Raw genomic sequence first — 20,583 nt, 5'->3', positions numbered from 1 at the left:
TTTGGAATGTTTTTATACAACTTGGGTAACTAAAATGTTGTTTTTAAAAAAATTGGTCTCATGCCTTATTATTTTTAGGGAATTTATATACGGGGACATTTAAACAACAGATAATAATATACAAGATTTATTCTGATTTATACTGTTACACTTTTAATCGTCGTTCAGGATATCTAACATTTTAAGTCTTTTTGGATATTTTATTGCCTGCATATCGATTACGTCATCTAAATTTATTTTCATCTTTTTGTGGGTATTTACCAATACCAAGCCATTAAATCGATCCTGAACAAAAGTTTCAAAATTATATTTAAATGCACCTAATTCTAGTTCTTTTTAATAATGGGCGTAAAAATCAGAGAGAAAAAGGCTCACAGAGATACACCTTAATTTTTTTAGCAGAATTTTTGTTGGTGTATTTACACTAGTACACCATAGCTAAATCCGCTAACTTATCCTATCAGAAATACTAATTTTGCTAGAGATAGATAGATAGATGCTGACTATATGCTGACTATATGCTGACTATATGCTGATAGATAGATGCTGACTATATGCTGACTAGTGCATATAGTCAGCTAAGCCATGTCTTGGAAGAAGACGGATAAAGCCAGCGCAAGGGCGAGGGTCTGTGTTAATTTTTCGCGGGAAAAAAACACAGACTTGTTTTTAAAAAGCAACAAATATGGCGCGTGACGAAACTGAAATATTTGATACATGGACTTGCGAAGCATATGCATATGAAATATGCAATCTATTTCTAAAAAAACCCTGCAGATCATGCCTCATAACAAAAATTTCAATTTGGTCACGTAAGTAGTATTAATAAAAATAGTATTGCTCTGTTTTTTTTATAAAAGTTTAACTGCTGCAAAACTTGTGTACTTTTGTACAAGCAAAAAGAGAGATAAACAGAATGTTTTGCACAGCTAGCCTCACAAATATATACTCTGTCTAATATATCCAGAAGGGGGCATGGCTTAGATGGGAAGTCCTAGAGTATAATGCTAATCTTGACCTACATAAACCCAATTTATATCCTGCATGATGGCGTTATTTATTTACTTTTCAGTAGCGAGCTCTTTGACTCTTGCGTTTGCGTAACAGAGAAAAATAGCTAGGATTTGGTCACAGAAACATTGTTAGAGTTTTTAAAGTACAGCTATATATCAAGTTTAGAGTGATGTCTTCTGATTTATTTAAATTCATTTATTGCCCTAACAATGCCTTTGTATAACGAAATAGACTGAAAATTAATTTGCTTTACTTTAGTGCACCTATCTTTTTCCTTCTATGCAGATACCAGAACCGAAAGAATATATATATATATACCGCTGAAAATGTAAACAAAGGAATTCATCTTTTTCCCTCACACTTTCATAATTGTTTAAAATCGCTTCACATTTGTTTTTACATTTGATTTGATTTTAAATAAGTTTTTAATAAATTGTTGTTTTCTGCTATTTATCTCAACAATCTCTAGTCTCTCCTTAATAGAGGGAAGAGTTTCTCTTTCCTCTTTATTGAGATCGTTTAGTTCTATATGCCATGACAAGCTGATAAAGTAGTTAATAAAGAAAATTGAAGCTGGACACAAAAGTTGTAAATGTTTAAAATGAATGTTAGAAAAACATTTTTGTGTATAGAAATGTTTTTTTAAAGCGGCGATAGAAATGTTTTTTTAGATCGCATTTTAAAAGTTTAAAAACGAAAAGCGGCGATAGAAATGTTTTTTTAATCGTATTTTAAAAGTTTAAAATCGAAAAGCGGCAATAGAAATGTTTTTTTAAATCGCATTTTAAAAGTTTAAAAACGAAAAGCGGCATTTAATAGCTGTGAACAATGCTTCTCGTATGTTTCTTAGATTAAACACGGTGGAATCTTTTTAAGTAATTAAATCAACAATACATTCTCGTGCAATGTATTATAAAACTTCGCGAAAGATTTTTATTATTTAATTACTTCACGCTAACACTTAAGGGAATAGCTTATCAATACATTTACACAATGCATCTCGCTATTAGAAGAAACTAGTCGTTAGCCCATGGAAAATCCACGGGTTCGCACATCCTTTTTATACCGCATTTCGTGCTTCTCGCTATTGCGCAGCTAAGCTACCATTTTGCGTGACATACAGACAGACAGATGATACGGGCATTATAATATAGATATAATTGCTCCGATATTTCTTCGCGAGCGCATTGTTTTTTAACACACAAATATATACTCGCAAATCGCTTATAACAAAAGACAAACGACTGCCGTCCTCCACGCAAAGGTGTGATATTAGCGTGTACGGGCAGATTACATTCAGACTGTACTGTAATTAAATGTCCGCTTTATGGAAAGTTTTTTATGAGACTTTGACTAGAAAACAACCAGTGTATGACCAAAGTGTCCGCTAATCAGAGGTGTACGCCTTAAGTGTCCGTTAATCAGAGGTGTACGCCTGAAGTGTCCGTTAATTGTAGAGAATACTGTATATATATAAATAATCGAGAATTGCATGCATAAGAAATACTTTTTAAAAGCTTATAAGTAAGCACATACATGTGATATTTATTTCATTTTTTTTCCAAGATTGTTAATGCAAATCACTGAGCACTGTTTTTTTGTGAAAAACATAGTAGACTTATAGAGTGCTGTTGTTTTTAAGGCATACTTGAGTGTCGTTGTTTTTTTTGTATGAGACAAGGTCAACTAAGAGTGACATTTTTTTGTAGAGATATTAAAGCACTTTTTTGTAAGGGATTCAGTAGACTTAGAGTTTCGAAGGAGATTATTAGAGCCCTGGTTAAAAATTCCGAATTCAAGTGCTCAGTAATTTATGAAGTAAAAGTAGTTGTAATATTTGATCAAGAAATGCAGAACACAATGTTCTTAAATTATATAGAATTCTAAAAACACCAACTATCTATCAATTCTTTTGTCATGTCATCTTTTGACTACTACATGTGCACATCAAATTTGCAGAAACCAAAGCTGCAACGTCAAAGAAAGTGATTACCTTTGTTCCTATTACCTCCTGCCAGGATTTGAAACTCGATCATTTAGGAAATTTCTCATTCAACATTTATTCAACAAATAAAAACTCAAAAATTAGAAAAACATTGTGTTTTAAAGTCTTTGTTGTAAAGCATCAATGACCTGTGAGAGATAAAAGTTTATGTGACCATTTGTGTTCATGACCATGTGCATGAACTTGCACAATAATAAATTAATGCAGCGCGCACGAAACATTGTGCGCATATAATCTTACTTTGAGTATCCTTGCAGTCCTGGTCTTTTGAGGTGCGCAATCGCGGCCTGCACCTCCGCTCGCTCCTGCAAAAATAGAGCTCCTGCAATCACGCACCAAAAACACTTTAGTCACTTCAATTATTCGCACCTGAAATGTCTTTTGTATAAAGTAATTATTTACTACACTAATAATCAAAGAAAAACATTGTGCGCATATAATCTTACTTCGAGTATCCTTGCAGTCCTGGTCTTTTGAGGTGCGTGATTGCGCCCCCGCACCTCCGCACGCTCCTGCAACAATGGACCAGCGTTTTTAATCACGCACCAAAAACACCCTAGTCACTTCAATAATGCGCACCTGAAATGTCTTTTGTATAAAGTAATTATTTACTACATTAATAATCAAAGAAAAAAATGAATTAAAGTTCGGAATTTGAATGAAAAACATGCGCGTTTAAAAATGAATTATTTTTAGAAATTGAATACGTTGCGTAATAACACCTGAAGGATGAAAGTAAAAAAATGAGTTCCAGTTTGTTACTGGCTTTTTATGTTTCGAGATGAATTTATTAGGTTAGGGCATCATTAGGTTGTATATTGCAGAAGTCGCCAGTGGCATGCTTCAAAAATGCTTGTCACTGGCACAGCTTAACATAAAGCAAAACTGTACAGGAGACTCAAACATCTCTTCTCACAAAACCGAGGGCAGGGCTGACTTATTGCCTGCTGTGTCGTGTGGGAGACAAAACTTCTGGACCTCTTTTTAATACAATATGAATTTTTCAATTATTATTACTAAACATATTTGATTTCTCTTTCCTCTTTTAAAAAGATTTTTTAAACTTTATTCAACATGTTTTTTCTTTGGTATTACATCATGAGAACATTCGTTCGAAAGCTTTATAAGGTACAGGACACCTAACCTCTCCCATGTTCTGGTTATATTTAACTTGTGCGTGCGCACTGTTCTCGCAGTATTCTGTGACGATGAAGGTCGGACTGACTTGTGGCATGGTTCCAAATGGTCTTCCGTCTTTCGTTCGAGTCTCAATGTAATGCACCAGCCGAGCATAAGAGTGTCAGCATTAAGAAAAGGGGCCGACTTTAATGTTCTCTATACCTTACGTTCTTTATAATAAGACCGACCATTTTTGATTGTTTCATCATCATCATCATCATCATTCTCGGCTTAACGTCCGTTTTCCATGCTAGCATGGGTTGGACGGGGTATATTAATGACCCTCTTCCAATCTGATCTAGACTGTGTTAGATCTAAACTCAACTTCCTCTCTATCAAGTCTGTCCTTATAACCTCCTGCCAAGTCTTTCTCGGTCTGCCTCTGGGCTTTGCCCCAGGAACTATCAAGTCTCTACACTTTCTTACCCAATTATCCTCCTCCATTCTTTCCAAGTGCCCCAGCCAATTCAATCTTCTTATCTTGATAACATCTTTAATTCTACGGAGACTTAGCCTGCTTCTTAGCTCATCTGAACTCTTTCTGTCTCTCAGACTGGCATTACACATCCACCTAACCATTCTCATATCATTCCTTTCTAAACGGTCAAGATCATTCAAATTTCACAACAAAATTACGTTGGCAATTTTTTTGTTGACGCAACTAAGGTATCCTTGTATTTTACGCCGGCAATTACGTTCGCAGCGCCGAATGCCGACACTAATTTTTAAGAGCTGATTCATTGATACGAAGTTTTGATACGAATTGTACGAATAACGTACGGAAATTTTGAGACGATCCTTTAATAAAGATGCAAATACATTCAATTACTCAGTAGGCCTACCAGACGACCACACTTTTCATATGTGTTATCACGCACCTCAAATTATGAAAACTGAATAATCACTCTCCTCAATTTAGGCAAGACGCATGAAAATAATCACGTACCTTTGACAATCGAGGCGAGTAAAGTATCACTCAGCTGCTAAAATTCATATGACCAGGACTGCCTTGTGACTATTGACTCCTGCCTGGTTGTCTCTTTAAAGTTTGTTAATTTAGTAAGGATTTAGACCCCAGTAACAAAATTGAAGTAATATTTTTGATTGGAAAAAGTTTAGAGAGTTACTTCCTTTATTGACTAGCAGAGTCCTGTCAATTGAGGTAAAAGGTAGGTTGTATGAAGCCTGTGTAAGAAGTGTTATGTTGTACGGTAGTGAAACATGGGCAGTGAAGCTGGAAGATCTTGACCGTTTAGAAAGGAATGATATGAGAATGGTTAGGTGGATGTGTAATGCCAGTCTGAGAGACAGAAAGAGTTCAGATGAGCTAAGAAGCAGGCTAAGTCTCCGTAGAATTAAAGATGTTATCAAGATAAGAAGATTGAATTGGCTGGGGCACTTGGAAAGAATGGAGGAGGATAATTGGGTAAGAAAGTGTAGAGAGTTGATAGTTCCTGGGGCAAAGCCCAGAGGCAGACCGAGAAAGACTTGGCAGGAGGTTATAAGGACAGACTTGATAGAGAGGAAGTTGAGTTTAGATCTAACACAGTCTAGATCAGATTGGAAGAGGGTCATTAATATACCCCGTCCAACCCATGCTAGCATGGAAAACGGACGTTAAGCCAAGAATGATGATGATGATGATGACTGTGGCACAAAAATTTACTAGAAAATAGTTTGTATATTATGTATTATAATTTTTATCTTTTATTTTTTGCTAATTCAGTGTTGCGCTTTGAAGAAAAAGATGATCGCATGCGGTGTTGGGCTACGTTGTGCAGTCTTGTTATCTTCAGTTTTGACAAGAAAGATGTCAATAGACACCTTCAACTTTTGGACCAAGTAAGAATTTAGGAAGAGTAATAACTTGTTATACTTTATTGGTGTGAAGTTATTATTGTTTGCCATTAACACTCATGCACCTATGTAATTGATGCAATTATAAAAATTGACACCCATGTTTGTTTGTCATGATTGAACTACAAGGGTACATGTTCTCGATTATGTCATTTTTCGGTTTTTACACTTTGTTTTATTATTTTATTTAAAAGAATAAACTTTTTAAAGATTTTGGATTTTTGTAATTTGTAAATAACCTTGAAAATGCACCAAAGTTAGTATGACAACAAGTCAATGGATTAACACAACAACACAATATTTGGTTTTCTACCCATTCCCCAAAATCACATCCCTTTATTTCTTTAAAAGATATTGCGATGTAAAAAATCTCTTGCATAGTTTAATATTTATATACCCTTTTATTTCCAGCATGCATTTCAAACCTACTTTCCTTTGACTGAAAAAGACAAGCTTATAAAAGCTGATAATTTATTTTTATTACCCATTTTTTGTAAGCAAAAAACTTTCTGGTGAATAACACCAAAATTCAAGAGCGGGAAAAAGAAATTCTGCACAATTTTAATGTCATATATACAATAGCATTGTTTTCGTAATTCAACAAATAAATTTAGCATATGATGTACCATCAAACTGTAGCATCTCTCAGCAACATGTATTAATTTATTATAAATTTATGTTTGTTTTAGATACCACTGATGGCAAACACACTAAACTTAGAAAACGACGACCTTCAAACAGTAATAAAATTCCTTAACACAATGGTATATATGTTGTGTTATTTGATGGAAAATATATTTTCAAAGTAAAATAGTGTAATAAAAAAATATGTCTAGAGTTGCAGTCCTTGTAACATAAATCTTAAGCAACAGGGACACAGGACAATTTTTTAAATGACATAACAAATTGTGTTTTTTACAATTGCCTAAACATTTATCATATTGCATTCAAAATTTTTGTGACACCAGCATGTCATTGCATGCGTAATTACTGCATTCTAATTGGCTGCATAAAAAAATTGTTGACTCTGTTTTGTTGCTTAAAGTAGTGATAAAAAGAAATTTTCTACTGTCAACATCTTTTTGTTGCCAGTAACTAGTTATAAAATCAATATATATCTTGTTACTAACAACAAAACAAATGTTGTGCATAACAAAAACTTTGCTGGCAAAAAAAAATCATTGCCGTTGATACGGGTGAACATTTTTAGGTGATGGCAATTAACTTAAATTTGTTACTGTGGTTAATTCAAAAAGTTACCTCATGCCTCTATGGCTTTATAAATATGATTTCAGTGTGCTGCATTGGTCAACTTTTCTTTTTTCGCATCTACACAGTACATTGCATGAAATTTACAAGGTAATTGTTATTTACAGTAACGAAATATAAAAAGATTTCATTATACATAACGTTTTTATTGTAGATTACATTGATTCATTATGAAAACCAGAATATTCGTAAAGCTCGCCAATTTATGCAACGCAATAAAGTGGTAAGATTTCTACTTCTTGACTAACAGGACAATTAATTTTAACCTTTCACTAGAATTCAGTTCGCATGTATAGATAAAAAACTACATTTACTTAAATGTTAGAAACTTTATAGGAAGATAATTCTGCAGATTTATGTTTGTTCATAAATTTGCAAAACTTAATTTGCACACATGGTGGCCAACGGGTCTGGAGTTCCTTTTGTTCCGGAATTTTTTTTGGAATTGAAAGGTATTTAAAAAAAGCAATCCTTCAATGCTTGTTCTGAAGTTATTTTAAATTCAGATTTTTCAACAAACAACAACAAACAACGCCTTAGGTTAATATTACTGGGACAAAATAACATGCAAGATAAAATTTATTTGCTGATCTTCCTGTTTGTTACATTGCTGCCATGTTCCATGTTTGTGTGAAAATAATCTAGAAATATCCTCTAGAATTGTTTTTAAATTGTTCTAGAGATTTTTTAAAAAAACTCTACTTGCCACACTGTCACAAAATCGGTATCATTCTCATTTAAGATTGGAAGGTTTCTGACACCAATTTCGTTTTTTTTTTATGAAGTATACTTTTTCTAATTAAAGGCATTGAAAATTGCGGTGTAATGAGTACAACTAATGTAGTGCATCTGCATTCTGTGTAGTGAAAAAATTTTTCTGCAACTTTATTTATTTCCTTATTTTTTGTTTGTTTTCAGCTTTACGAAGACAAAATTGATTACCTTCTAAATATCAAAACAAATGCTACATATCCTGAAGAACTGCAACTTGAAAATATTCAATCAAAGATGTTTCCATTCATACACAGTGCTCTAAAGAAGCTAGGAAAACCGCGAGCATATGAAATTGTATGATTCATTTTTGTTGCAAAATTTACTTCAGTCGTCTGTAGAGCCAATTTTTTTTTGTCTTACAAAGTATATAATGAAATTATAATGTCCTGAATTCTCTTGAAATGGTTCTGAAGACCTTAAAAAATTCATTTTTCGTAGTTATTAACGGTGGAAGAAAAGTATACCTGATGTCAGCACTTTTTTTTATCCTACATAATTGTGTTCTTTTTATCTAGATATCAAAGTTGATGGATCCTGCAAAAATACGTTATGAAAAAACTAATAAAGTGCAAGTGCTGTTTTCATTTGTTTAATGAAATGTTTTATGAGCGAAAATCAGTGAATCTTACTGTTATTAGGTGTTAGGGATAACTCAGGAATCTAAAAGTGTATGCTGAACATAAACCCAATGTTTACATTTCACCCCCTTTCTCCCTGCTGTAAGCATCAAAATCAAAAATGTAACACTTAGTTACATTTTTGATTTTAGTCAATTCTTGAAGTCACAAGCACGTTTAATGGAACTTGTAAATGACAAATCAGTTCGAAGTATATTTATTGTATTTTTCCAAAAATATTTTTATAGTATAAACGTTAAAACGTCAGAGGATTACATCCTTCCGATTTGTAAGTCACGCCTTGCATTGAACTATTAGGTGTTAACAAATGGTTACTTTTCTGGCAGCACTATTTCCAAACTTTTTATCGATATTTCTTTTTAACATATCTGAAATTAATGTATTTCTGTATTGTTTGATAATTTGCAGGTTCTGTATTTGCTAAACATTTTCTGTTAACCTGATTTATTTTGATAGAATTTTTTTTACCTCGCTTAACCCATTGCTGCACTACTGGGCAACTACAAAAGTGGTCTACATTTTCCCCTGATCTTGTCCACAGTTGGATCTACCCACCTTGAAACACAACAGAAACCAATATCTAATGAATTAAGCAGAGGGTAGTAGCTCTGAGAGATTTGACTTTTGTAAATACCATAAGTTGGATTTCAAATAAAGACCTCCGGTTCCTAAACACAATCCTTTACCATTAAGACACTACTACCTATGTTAAGGAAAATGGAGAAAATCTCTACTATTTAGTGATTTAACAAGGTAACATATCCCATGCGTTCAAACTTTAAAATGAATTACTTAAGAATAAGTAATTCATCTTCACTTAAACATATTTTATTGTTTGACATGAAAATAACCAGTCAGTAAACTGAAAAGTTTTCTGTTGTTTTTTCATTCTATTTTTTTAGGAAAAGCGGAATTATGTTTCTTTTAAGTGTATTTAGTGTGTATATTTTAGGGACACCTATTCTTTTTTTACATTCCTTAATTTTGCATTTGTTTTTTCTCTTTCTGCTTTGACGTCACTTGGTTATGCCATCTTTGAAAAAAATTATAATTGTTTTTTTAGAGGTGGGAAATCACAAAATGATCAGAGCCAATTACAAGACGATCAGAGCCAATCACAAGACGATCATAGCCATTCACAAGGCGATCAGAGCCAAACACAAGACGATCAGAGCCAATCACAAGACGATCAAAGTCAAACACAAGACGATCAGAACCAATCACAAAGTATTTCGACCAGTCAAGGGTAAGCTCTCATAAACTAACAAATTCCTATAAATGCTCAATAAAACACCCTCTCTCAAATATCATTAATAAATGCCACCCTTTAATAGACATTCTTTCAATAAACATATTTTCTTAGGTTAGAGGCACCTTTATTTGAAACTTAATACAAATGTTGAATTCACTCATTGCAAACATACAAGAAGATATGGTCTATGCTGCACAAGCTTTTAATACAATTAATCATGTCGATAGTGATGATGATTTTATCATACGAAAATACGTTTTTCAATGTCAAGAGAAAAGAAAGATACATAATAGTGTATTAAATGCCCCATTTTTTAAACAACCCTCGAAAAGACGCCTTTAAAAATTAAAAGGTTTAATAAACGCCTTAAACGTTATTTGAAGTGTTGCAGTGAATAAAGGTATTTCAATATCATAATAAAGGGTACCCTTTTAAGGTGCGATTTTTTAAATAAGAACTTAAGGTATTTTAAAGTTTTTAATCTAGTTTCACTAATGTATTGGCCTGATACCTGGATTTTTCAAGAATAGTATAGGGTTCATGCAACAAATAAAGCTTTTTTTTTTTACAAAAGTATGTTCTAAAACGTTTTAGAAAAACGAGGCAACGGAACTTTAAATTAATGTTATATTATTTTGACTGTTCTTTATTCTAAACGTTTTTAAGCAGGTAATGTGAAAAGAAATTGATTTATATACAATGGTAAAAAAAAAATACTGCTCACTGCCAGGCAATGTGTTATCGATGCATAAAGTAATTCTTATTTTACGTGACTACACTGATTATACTTGCCCGTCATGATCATAAGTCTGATCAGGGAGAGCTATTCTCGGAACAGAATGTGCTATGACAAACTATGTCATCTACAGATAAAAAACAACTTTTGTCAGATACTAATAAAGCATGTAATTTACATCAGAAAAGGAGTTCAACTGCAACAAGAGAATTTGCATGTAGATAACCACAAAATCTGAGGCATAAATCGAAATTTTAAGTGTAATTTGCAGACACTTGCTCCCAGGTATAAAAATATGCTGATATTTGACACTTGTAAACCTATAAACTTCGTAAACTTTTCATTGGACCATAACAAAACGGGCCAAGGGATGTTGCATAAATTTTACCCAATTTTTGCAACCAAGTTTTTCTATCACTTTAATGTTTTACCCTTCCAAGTTTTGTGCAAGTAAATGTTTAACTGATGCATTACGATATTTTTTACTCTTTTGTAAACTATTTTACCTTGGTTGGTTTTTAAAAGAGTCGTGAAAAAAAAACTGCAATATTTTTCAGGACTAGTTCGCATTAATTTGGGCTTATCCTTTTTTTAAAAACGTTTTATGAAGTTAGGATTATTTTGGTTGCTTTTTAAGTGATGGAAGATCACAAGATAGCCAGGGTGAAGAGCAATCTCAAAGTATTCTTCCTGATAAACGGTAAGTTATTGTAAGGCGTATTGCAATGTTCTTTCATCAGATGGCACAAGGCAAAAATTATCTTAACAGTGTAATAAGAGTTTATCTAATAAAATAAACTCAAATTTTAATTTTGAATCTTTACAAACAAATTTAGCAATCTTAGCAGGACTGGATGTGTTGTGATCATGTAAAAAAAATGTTGATGTATTTAAAATACAATTTCTCTTTGCAGTTGCAACAATGCAAATGTTGAACACGATCCCATGGAACAGGTTTATCCTTGCAAAGTTGTGCTTAAAAGAACCAACCCTGGTCTAGTGAATAAACGCAGGTTTGTTTTTTGTTTTTATTTGTTATTTAGTGTGTATGAAACTGAAGTTCCACTAAGTCATGTTGAAGAGAGTCAATGTATTTAGTTTTACAGCAATGAGTTACCTTCTTTAGCTTCGGGGAATTCAGGATTCGGAGTTAGTCAGGGTTAGGGTTAGGGTTGCTATACCATTTACAAAGAAAAAAGTTTTTATTTACTTTCAAAAGATAAATAACAATCTTTGTATTAGCCTTTATTACTCCTAAATTTTAGAATTTTAAATAAGGCCGAGATTTTTTAAGAAAAGTTGTAAACTTTGACTGAATAAAATACACCAGAAGTAATTTTTAAATAATTAACAAATTATGTAGATGCTCAGAAAATTTTCAGATCAACTTTTTCTTATTCTTCACCATTACAGGTATAAAAAGGGCTTATAGCCAGCATGTAAAATACACCCCGTAGATGTTAAATGTAGATGGTGTATTAATCCTTGAATAATAGTTTTATGTATCCATCAAAGTAAAAAAATTTGGAGGAGGGGTTGTATCTGGTGTGTCTTTGAGAGGCTAAACAGTTTTGTTCATTTTTCGTTGCTGTAGCCGAAAACGTTATGTTTTATTTCTTAACTTTTCTGACGTTACGGCACGACGTCATTCCTTTAGACTGACGTCAATAGGATTTTTTAAAATTAGAGAAACCATTGCATTGCAATTTTATGTTTAAGGCTAATATTCGGAAACGGCTTGATATAACAGACTTAATCTTTGTGGGTAACTAGCGGTCACCTGGAACTAAATTGGGTAAGTTCCCCAAAACTGGATCAACTCACTTGTTTTGAAACAGACAGCTTGATGACGTCTTCAAAACTTTTAAACTCTAATATCTTCTTAACCGTTCGTCATAAATTTTCTTGATCAACATTTCAATTTCTATATTCAATAGAGGGTTCTATATAAAACAGAGGGCATACAAATTTACAGAGTGTACGGGTATACACATTTACAGGAAAAAAAATCCCAAAACCTATCCTTGTTTTATTGTTCTTCTGCCTAAGTTGATTTTTCCACAGACTTATCGACTTCACCTACATAGCTACCCAAATAAACTAGTGTTTAATTAAAGGTTTACTCTTAAATTACCGGTTTTTTTCTCACTACTATTCGATTGGGGTAACACTAATCAGGATTTTTCCTGTATATACTTTCAAATAGTAGAAACTATAAATTACAGGTTATGCAAACTGTCTGCAACCATAATGAACTTACCAACAAAATTACCAACAGGAAATATGGTATAACAATGAAATATTTAACCTTTTGCTTCGCACAATAAAAAACAATAAATAAATAAATAAAGACTGAAATGTAGCTAAATTGAAAATGGTGCTAAAGCTTCCTGCTCTAAAACCACATCAAAGAAAAGTCGAAATTTTTGTCCTCTCTTTTTGTAGACTTCGCTGGTGGTATTTCTGTATAAGTACCAAATTTTAAATGCAGAGCATGCAATCTAAGCAAAATTGTACAAATGCTAAGCTTTCATCACACCACTATAAAAAATTTATTTACTGTTTTCATGTTCTAATCCATACTTTGGGAGTGTGGCGATTTAAAAATTTGTTTGTGGTAACATTTTAAAATCGTAGTGATTTCAAATAGATGAAGCTCTTAGATTCGATATAAAATTGTATTGTTTTCTCAAATCTCGCAGTCTGATGGAAAAAACAAGTGAATTCGCCCGTCGCTATTCGCAGCTACCATCTTTAGTTCACGGAAATTTACCCGTCAAAACAAAGTGGATTAAAATATATCTTGTGCGTCTGTAGATCGACTTCTATCTTGCACGCAGGCACAGATTACTTGTATTAAAATATAAAAGTAGTCCGGAGCTTATCTTGATGTACTGTTTGCTTGTTATTATTAAAAGAGTTATGTAGCCAAATAATTTCTTTATATTTTGTTTTAAACGTATTTTAAGTCAGGAGGGCTTTCGATAATTCTAACCCATAAAGCTTAAAAATCTATTTCGCGCTATTATTTGAAATTATTTTATTTTCTCAGGCCCTATTGGTACTGTTTTACAAGAGGGTCCTGCAAGGAGGTTCTAACGCATTTTGAACTCACATTTGAGCTACAAAAGTCGCTCAAGCACAGCAATCGCTTAACTAGACAACAGCCTAAGATATGAATCCAATTCTTATGTTGAGCGCTAAGCAGAAAGGACACATTCACACTTTTATAGTCTCTGTCATGATGCGGCCGTGGTGTGAACTCAAGACCTTCCGCACTGAAAGCGAACGCTCTACCACAAGGCTACCAGTTGAGTCATTAAATGTATAGTGGGGCCTTCTGAATTGATAGGTTGGCGACTATTACGCGTTTTTATTACTTTTGTCTAGTTGAAACAATGTATGAGAGTTGGCAGGTCTGCTGCAGTGTATACACCGTTTGTATTTTCGGTTAAGGCATCTGACAGAAACATGTAAAGATTTTCTTTATTTTGGTAATTCTAGTTGGCGTACAAACGAGGTTGTGCCTCAAAGTAGCGAGGAGGAAGATGGTGCTTGTGCACTCCCCCACAGGTACTGAATTGCAACCTTATTTTTGTATGCCATTTTTTTATTGAAAATACATGAACTTCAAAAATAAATATTTCCGTTCTCAAATTAGAATGATTTGCACTGTCTGAAAAGAATGTTTAAAAAGAGTCGTGCAAGGTGTATTATTTTTTTCAAATGACAAAAAAGTTCGAATTCTAATTTATGGTGTTCTTTTTTAATGGATCACAGCCGTTAAAATGTTTGAAGTTACGCATTTGCTATTCGGCCAGCGTCTTCGACTAATTTTCAAAGTTTTAACGATTTCAGGGTTTCGCTACTGCGTACATTGTGCCCACTTGTTTGCATAGTGCAATGAAATATACTTTCACGGGAGTTGATAGGTGTGACTATTATGGCGTTATGAAATAAAACATTCCTGGTTTTTAAGTTAAATCACAGATAGACAACGGATAGTATTATAGACTAGTCGGTAACCCCTGGAAAAAATCCACGGGGTCTCTTGCCTTTATATATCGCATCTCATGTTTCCGTAACACGACTTTTTCTCGTGCTAAAACAGACAAATAGAATACGACTGTTATTAAAAAGACTAGTCGTCAACCCGTGGACAAATCCACGGATTGCCCGTCCTTTATATATCGCATTTCGTGTTTCGGCATTTCGTGTTTCCGTCACAGACAGACAGACGACGGTTATTATTATAGAGACTAGTCGTTAGCCCGTGGAAAAATCCATGGGTTCACCCGTCCTTTAAATTTACCCGCCGCAACAAAGTGGATAAAAAATATCGCATTTGATATTCGTGTTTCCGTAGCACGTCTTTTTAACTCAGCGGGAGGTCCGCACAGAGACAGACAAAATGCGGCTATTATTAATATAGAAATTAATTGAAGAATTAAACCTAAAGATTGCAGGTTTTTCTTTCTCCGCTATTTTAGAAACAAAAAATAAATTCAATATTCCTGTTAAAAACAATCATTGTGTCTCAAAACAGACAGATATTTTTTTCGTAAAATCTGTTACCATTTAGTGTTTTAGTATCAATTTTTTTTTATCTTTAGTTCGGGTGTAATTAAAGACATCAATGATGGTATGCTAAAAATAACTCCAACAAGGATGGAAACAAGAGGAGGGAAACACTCGATAACCTACCCAGTGAAAAGAAAAAGTTTCTCGAAGAGCAAAAGAGCGAAATCGGCGAGTATATTGGAGTTAACTGCAGATGACGGAAGTCCTGAGGATTTGAATGCGAGAAAATGTGTACCAGAGAAAAGCGTCGTTGAAGAGGAGAAAACGCAAAGTAATGACGTTCTAAATTCACCAGCAGGTAAACGGAAAAAAGTAGTTGATAAGGACAATACAAAGAATGGGAATATCCATGTAGGAGAGCGAGAAGAACGGGAAGAAACTAATGTCCGTGGAGGAGAGCGAAAAGAGCAACCCCAAAAACTTGTCAGAGTTGGATCAGATGGAAGCAAAGATGACGATTTGACAATATCTTGGAATTCCGATAATGAAGGTATTTTTTATTTTTTTTATATTGCCCTATAATGGTCTTTCTAGATCTAGAGACATCGTGGTCTTTCAAAGATGTTGCCTTTCAAGCCTTAAAACGGTAATATCCATCCCTCTAAAAAAACCTTAAAAGCATTGAAATTTAAATATTCCTCAACAAAAATTGCGTGAAAATTTGGCAATGTCGTTTTGAACTTTTTGCCTTTGTCTTGGTTGAATATTTTCTGTGTCTGTGTTTGTAAAAAGAACCTTATAATATAGCGTATAGTTACAGCAATGAAACGTAAAATCAAGCTTAAAAAATGCAGAAAAAAGACTTTAATTTTACAACAAGCCGACTTGCAAAAAGAAATATTTTTTGTTGTTGTTTTTTTAACAGCATTATTTTCGTTATCGGTCGTTGAACTTTCGTCATAAATAACTATAGTATCACGGTACATATCAGTTTCAAGCTCGGTAACAACACTCTCTGGCATTTATGAAAGTGCAGTATGCGATTAATTTTTAAGTAGCTTGTAAAAGGGAAAGTTTCTGGAGTCTCTAGGACAAAAAGAATTTTGCGTTAAACTATGAATCGAAAAGTTTTCTATTTCTCCCTGGCTATTATGAGCTATTTAGAGTACTTCAAAATATATCCTTAAACGGGGGGAAGAGAAATTTTGGATAGTAAGTAACGAAAATGTAATTTTATTTCCTGCTTTAGCGTTCAATCCTACCAAGGGGCTCTCGCAAGCATTCTATTAATTCTACAATATTAAGTTTTTTAAAAAACTGATTTTTGTGTCTAATCTAAGAAGACATCCTTCTTAGATCAGCCACTGTAGCTTGATTATATTTTCGGCCCAAATTTCAGTTTTTACATTTAGCCACTTGGTTACTCACGTGCGACCAGTTTATTCTACAGCCAATTATGAAGCAATTTTATGTTTTTTAGACGAACCGCAGTATCGTCGCAAGAGAGTTGCTTTTACAGACGAAGAAGAGCGATTCTTAATTGAGGGCATTTCTCATATTGGAGTTGGAAAATGGGCGGCTATTTTGAGACGTTATAAGTTTCATCAATGTCGAACGTCAGTATCGTTGAAGGATAAGTATCGCACTATGAAAAAACAAGGATATTTTTAGTCTTTGTCGATCTTTCTTTTTTACTTTATATTTATGTACATACTTTTTGTGGCGCCATGCAATGTTGCACGCGGTTAACTTTTTATTTATTTTTGATAAAACAAGTCCCAGCATTCCTCTGCCTTGATCAAACCTTCCTAAATCTTATTACGTTAAAACTCGCATTATCATATTTGATCTATGTAACGCCCTCTTCCTTTTAAACTCCCGCTCCTTTTAAACGTCTCTTTGACACAACAAAATACACGGTTTGTAATTTACAAGGTATCGTGTGCACTAATGGAAAGCAAGGTGATAATAACATTTCTTCAGGAACACAAAATCATATAAACCCAACAGAGAATAGCTGAAATGTAGGAAGAATTTTTTCACTAACGCCCCTTTTTAATTAATTTCTTTTTTAAATTACCGCCCACCATGAAAGCCTGGGGTGTTAGATAGATCAACTATGTTTTGTGTGAAATGTTTATTCTTTCAAGAGTGTAGTTTGCGTTTGGCATGACAGCCATTCATTGGTTGACAGGCATTCATTGGTTGGCAGTCATTCATTGGTTGGCAGCCATTCATTGGTTGACAGTCATTCATTGGTTAACAGCCATTCATTGGTTGACAGCCATTCATTGGTTGACAGCCATTCATTGGTTGGCAGCCATTCATTGGTTGACAGCCATTCATTGGTTGACAGCCATTCATTGCTTGACAGCCATTCATTGCTTGACAGCCATTCATTCCTTGACAGCCATTCATTGGTTAACAGCCATTCATTGGCATGACAGCCATTCACTGATTGACAAAATATTGCTCATTTAGCATGCAGTACAAATGTAATTGTTTTGTTTTTTTTTGTTTCAAAGATTTATTTCTTTATTTTAAACAGTGAGAATGTTTTACAAAGTCGAGTTATTACAGTGGCAATAGGATTGAGTGTTGTAACGTCATCAAACACAGGATGATTGAAAGTCTGTTCTGTAAAATATCAACTTTATCTCTAAATTATATTATGCATCTCGTCCTAATTTTACCTTGCTAGTTTCATTACTATTAAATTTTTATCAACTGAATTATTTTTAATGAAAAAGTTAACATAGAACAAGATAACAAAAAATATTTACTTTAGATATTTTACCTCGAGTTCACAAATGGCTTACCCCCGGAATCAAAAAACATTTGACAATCAGAAAGTCCGTTATAAGTTAGAAAAAGTCACAAAATTTCAGGATATAACTGTAGGTGCTAAAATGATATTTAAAAAATAAACAAACTAGATTTAGCATTTAAAATATTATTGTAATTATGTTCATACTCAACTAATTTTATCTTTCAATGTAAAAGTTTTTTTTATTTCAACGTATAAGTTATTGTTGTTATGAAACATTCTCTGTAAACCAACCGAAGTGTTGTGTGAAAAAACTCACCGGATATTTCCAAACTTAACAAGAAGTTGGTGTATTTGTTTAGGCTTCATTTCGAATAAAATTCTGTAATGTGCGTGGCCTTGTGGTTATGGCGTTCGCTTCGTAATCACAAGGTCTGTGGTTCGGTCCACAGTGCGGGCATGTTTAGCCAGTGTCTATACCAAAGGGACGGGTCAACCCTTGCCATGTGAGGGAAATAGGGTCGGCAATGCTGGTGTATACCTAATGTATACGTTCAGAACATAGACTCACATTAATAACACAGTGTTTTTAACACTGAAGGGGTTCATCCTGTATAAATATTCAGAATAATAATAGTATTTGTAGAAATTGAAAAAATATCTACAACATTTCTTACGCAACAAAAGGGGAAGTGAGCGGGAGTAACCAGGAGCGTACCTAAAAGTTTTTTTTAAAATATTTTTGTTTGTGAATCTTAAAGGTTGGTTTCCATCTGGCGTTAATTTGCGTGAATTATTAAATGGCTCTGGTCAGTTGGTAAAAGAACGTGCCAAAAAACGACACCCCATCTTAAACATAGTCTGTTTGACAGGCTTGCCCACCCCAGGGTGGCAAAAAAACGACATCCTATCTTAAGCATAGCCTGTTTGACAGGCCTACACACCCCAGGGTGGCAAAAAAATGACATCCCATCCTGAGCATAGCTTGTTTCTGCTTTACTTAGAGTTTATATTTATAAAATTCTACATTACCAAATTTGAACCCATTGCCACTTACGCAAGTGCCTCTACCATTTAAAAGCGGCATTTCCGATGTTCGCAAGATTTTTGAGAGATATTTTGGCAGTTTTGGATTTCCTAAATCCCAGTGATTTAGTCAGCACATATAAAATTCGCGACATCTTTTTGACAACGTATGCCTAAAAGACAAAAAAATACAAAGCTTTAACCATTAAACGGTATATTTTGTTACTGTCACACTTCTATGACTTTCTCCTTACTGGGGAGATCCATCTACCTGGAATAACACCCTACCTGAAATAACACCAGGATGAAAGTTAGTGCATCTCGATGGAGCAAATCTATAATAAAACGGTAGAGATACAGCACCTTGAAAGACAGATGGAGGATCAACAAGTGCTTGTCACGTCTGAGCAAACTCAACGGTATAGTGGCAATGCAAAAGAGGCTATCTCTGTAATTATTTTTGTACCCTTTACCGAAAAAACGCATTGTCTCGTCAAGAATATGCGTGTGTACGGTATTTTCTCATAACGAAAATAATTATAATTAGGCCTGGCATACCTAGCAAAATAACCATCGAAGAGGTGAAGGCTGCTGTATTTTGTGATGGTAAATATATTATTAAAGTAAAACGTCACAAGACATTTAGGAAACACGGTCCTGTTAATCTGTCTACGAGCGAAACCTTGTACCAACAGCTCTTAATTTTTATCGATTCAATTCACAGTCAGATTCACAGTGACCTTAAAAATGTTTTTGTTTCATATTATGGCAAGATGTTAGAATCTGGAGCAATATCGAAACAAATTAATAGCACTTGGAAAAGGTCCAGTGTTAATGGTGAAAACGATCCCCCAGTGAGGAAAAACATCACTTCAAATATATTTCGAAAGTCTGGATCCACCATTATAGAAGATAAAAATTCAAGGGAAGCTCCATATGTTGTTAACCTGTTGATGCACTCTGAGAGCACCTTTAAAAAAATACTATCGTTTGAAAGAAAAGGAAAGGCTGTCTTGGAGGAAACTTTCAACAAACGTAGCAAAACAAATATTTACGAAAGAACGTGGACTAATGCTGAAGTCGGAGAGTTGGAAACTCTATTTAAGTAGTTTTTGACTGCGAAAGCTGTTCGAATTGGTGATGGACGTGATCTACGTGAAAAGTTTAACCATCTTGTTAATTTGACTAATCGGCAGACTTTGGATAAATTGAGAAGCTACTGGCGCTATGGAGTTACGGAAGAGCAGAAAGGTATTTAAAACTATCGCGTTTTTCTCCCTTATATGTTGTATTGGTGGCTTTTATTTGCCTTGTGTGAATTCATGAAAATTGTGCCCTGTTTTCTTATTAAAATCAAAATTATTCGTTTCCTATCTTTCAATAGTTGGTAATGATGCTGCTGACAACTCATGCTCTTCTATCGCAACTGAGTACAAAGAATTGTGTCAAAGGGAGGTGTGTTATTGTTTGTGTTGTGCTATTCGCTTGCTTAATTGATTTTGAAAAAGCGCAGAAACTTCACAGTCAGAAACTCGCGAAATGCAT

The 20,583-nt window shown here is 33.9% G+C and overlaps 1 protein-coding gene across 2 annotated transcripts; it reads left to right on the top strand.

The window, feature by feature from the left end:
* The first annotated feature begins 649 nt into the window (after positions 1-649).
* Positions 650-18,027, top strand: LOC130623710 (uncharacterized). Of its 2 annotated transcripts, XM_057439221.1 has the most exons (12): positions 651-812; positions 5,925-6,040; positions 6,745-6,819; positions 7,479-7,547; positions 8,243-8,392; positions 8,614-8,666; positions 9,800-9,982; positions 11,362-11,424; positions 11,639-11,737; positions 14,229-14,297; positions 15,338-15,795; positions 16,726-18,027. In XM_057439221.1, the coding sequence occupies exons 1-12, from the start codon at positions 686-688 to the stop codon at positions 16,914-16,916; spliced, it is 1,653 nt and encodes a 550-aa protein (XP_057295204.1). In that variant the 5' UTR covers positions 651-685; the 3' UTR covers positions 16,917-18,027. The 2 variants fall into 2 exon arrangements, with proteins under 2 accessions (XP_057295205.1, XP_057295204.1); XM_057439222.1 differs by lacking the exon at positions 14,229-14,297 and having other exon boundaries at positions 650-812.
* The last annotated feature ends 2,556 nt before the right edge of the window (positions 18,028-20,583 follow it).

This window comes from Hydractinia symbiolongicarpus, chromosome 13 (assembly GCF_029227915.1).
Source record: "Hydractinia symbiolongicarpus strain clone_291-10 chromosome 13, HSymV2.1, whole genome shotgun sequence".
Lineage (NCBI taxonomy): Eukaryota > Metazoa > Cnidaria > Hydrozoa > Anthoathecata > Hydractiniidae > Hydractinia > Hydractinia symbiolongicarpus.
This window is presented reverse-complemented; position numbering and strand designations above follow the sequence as displayed.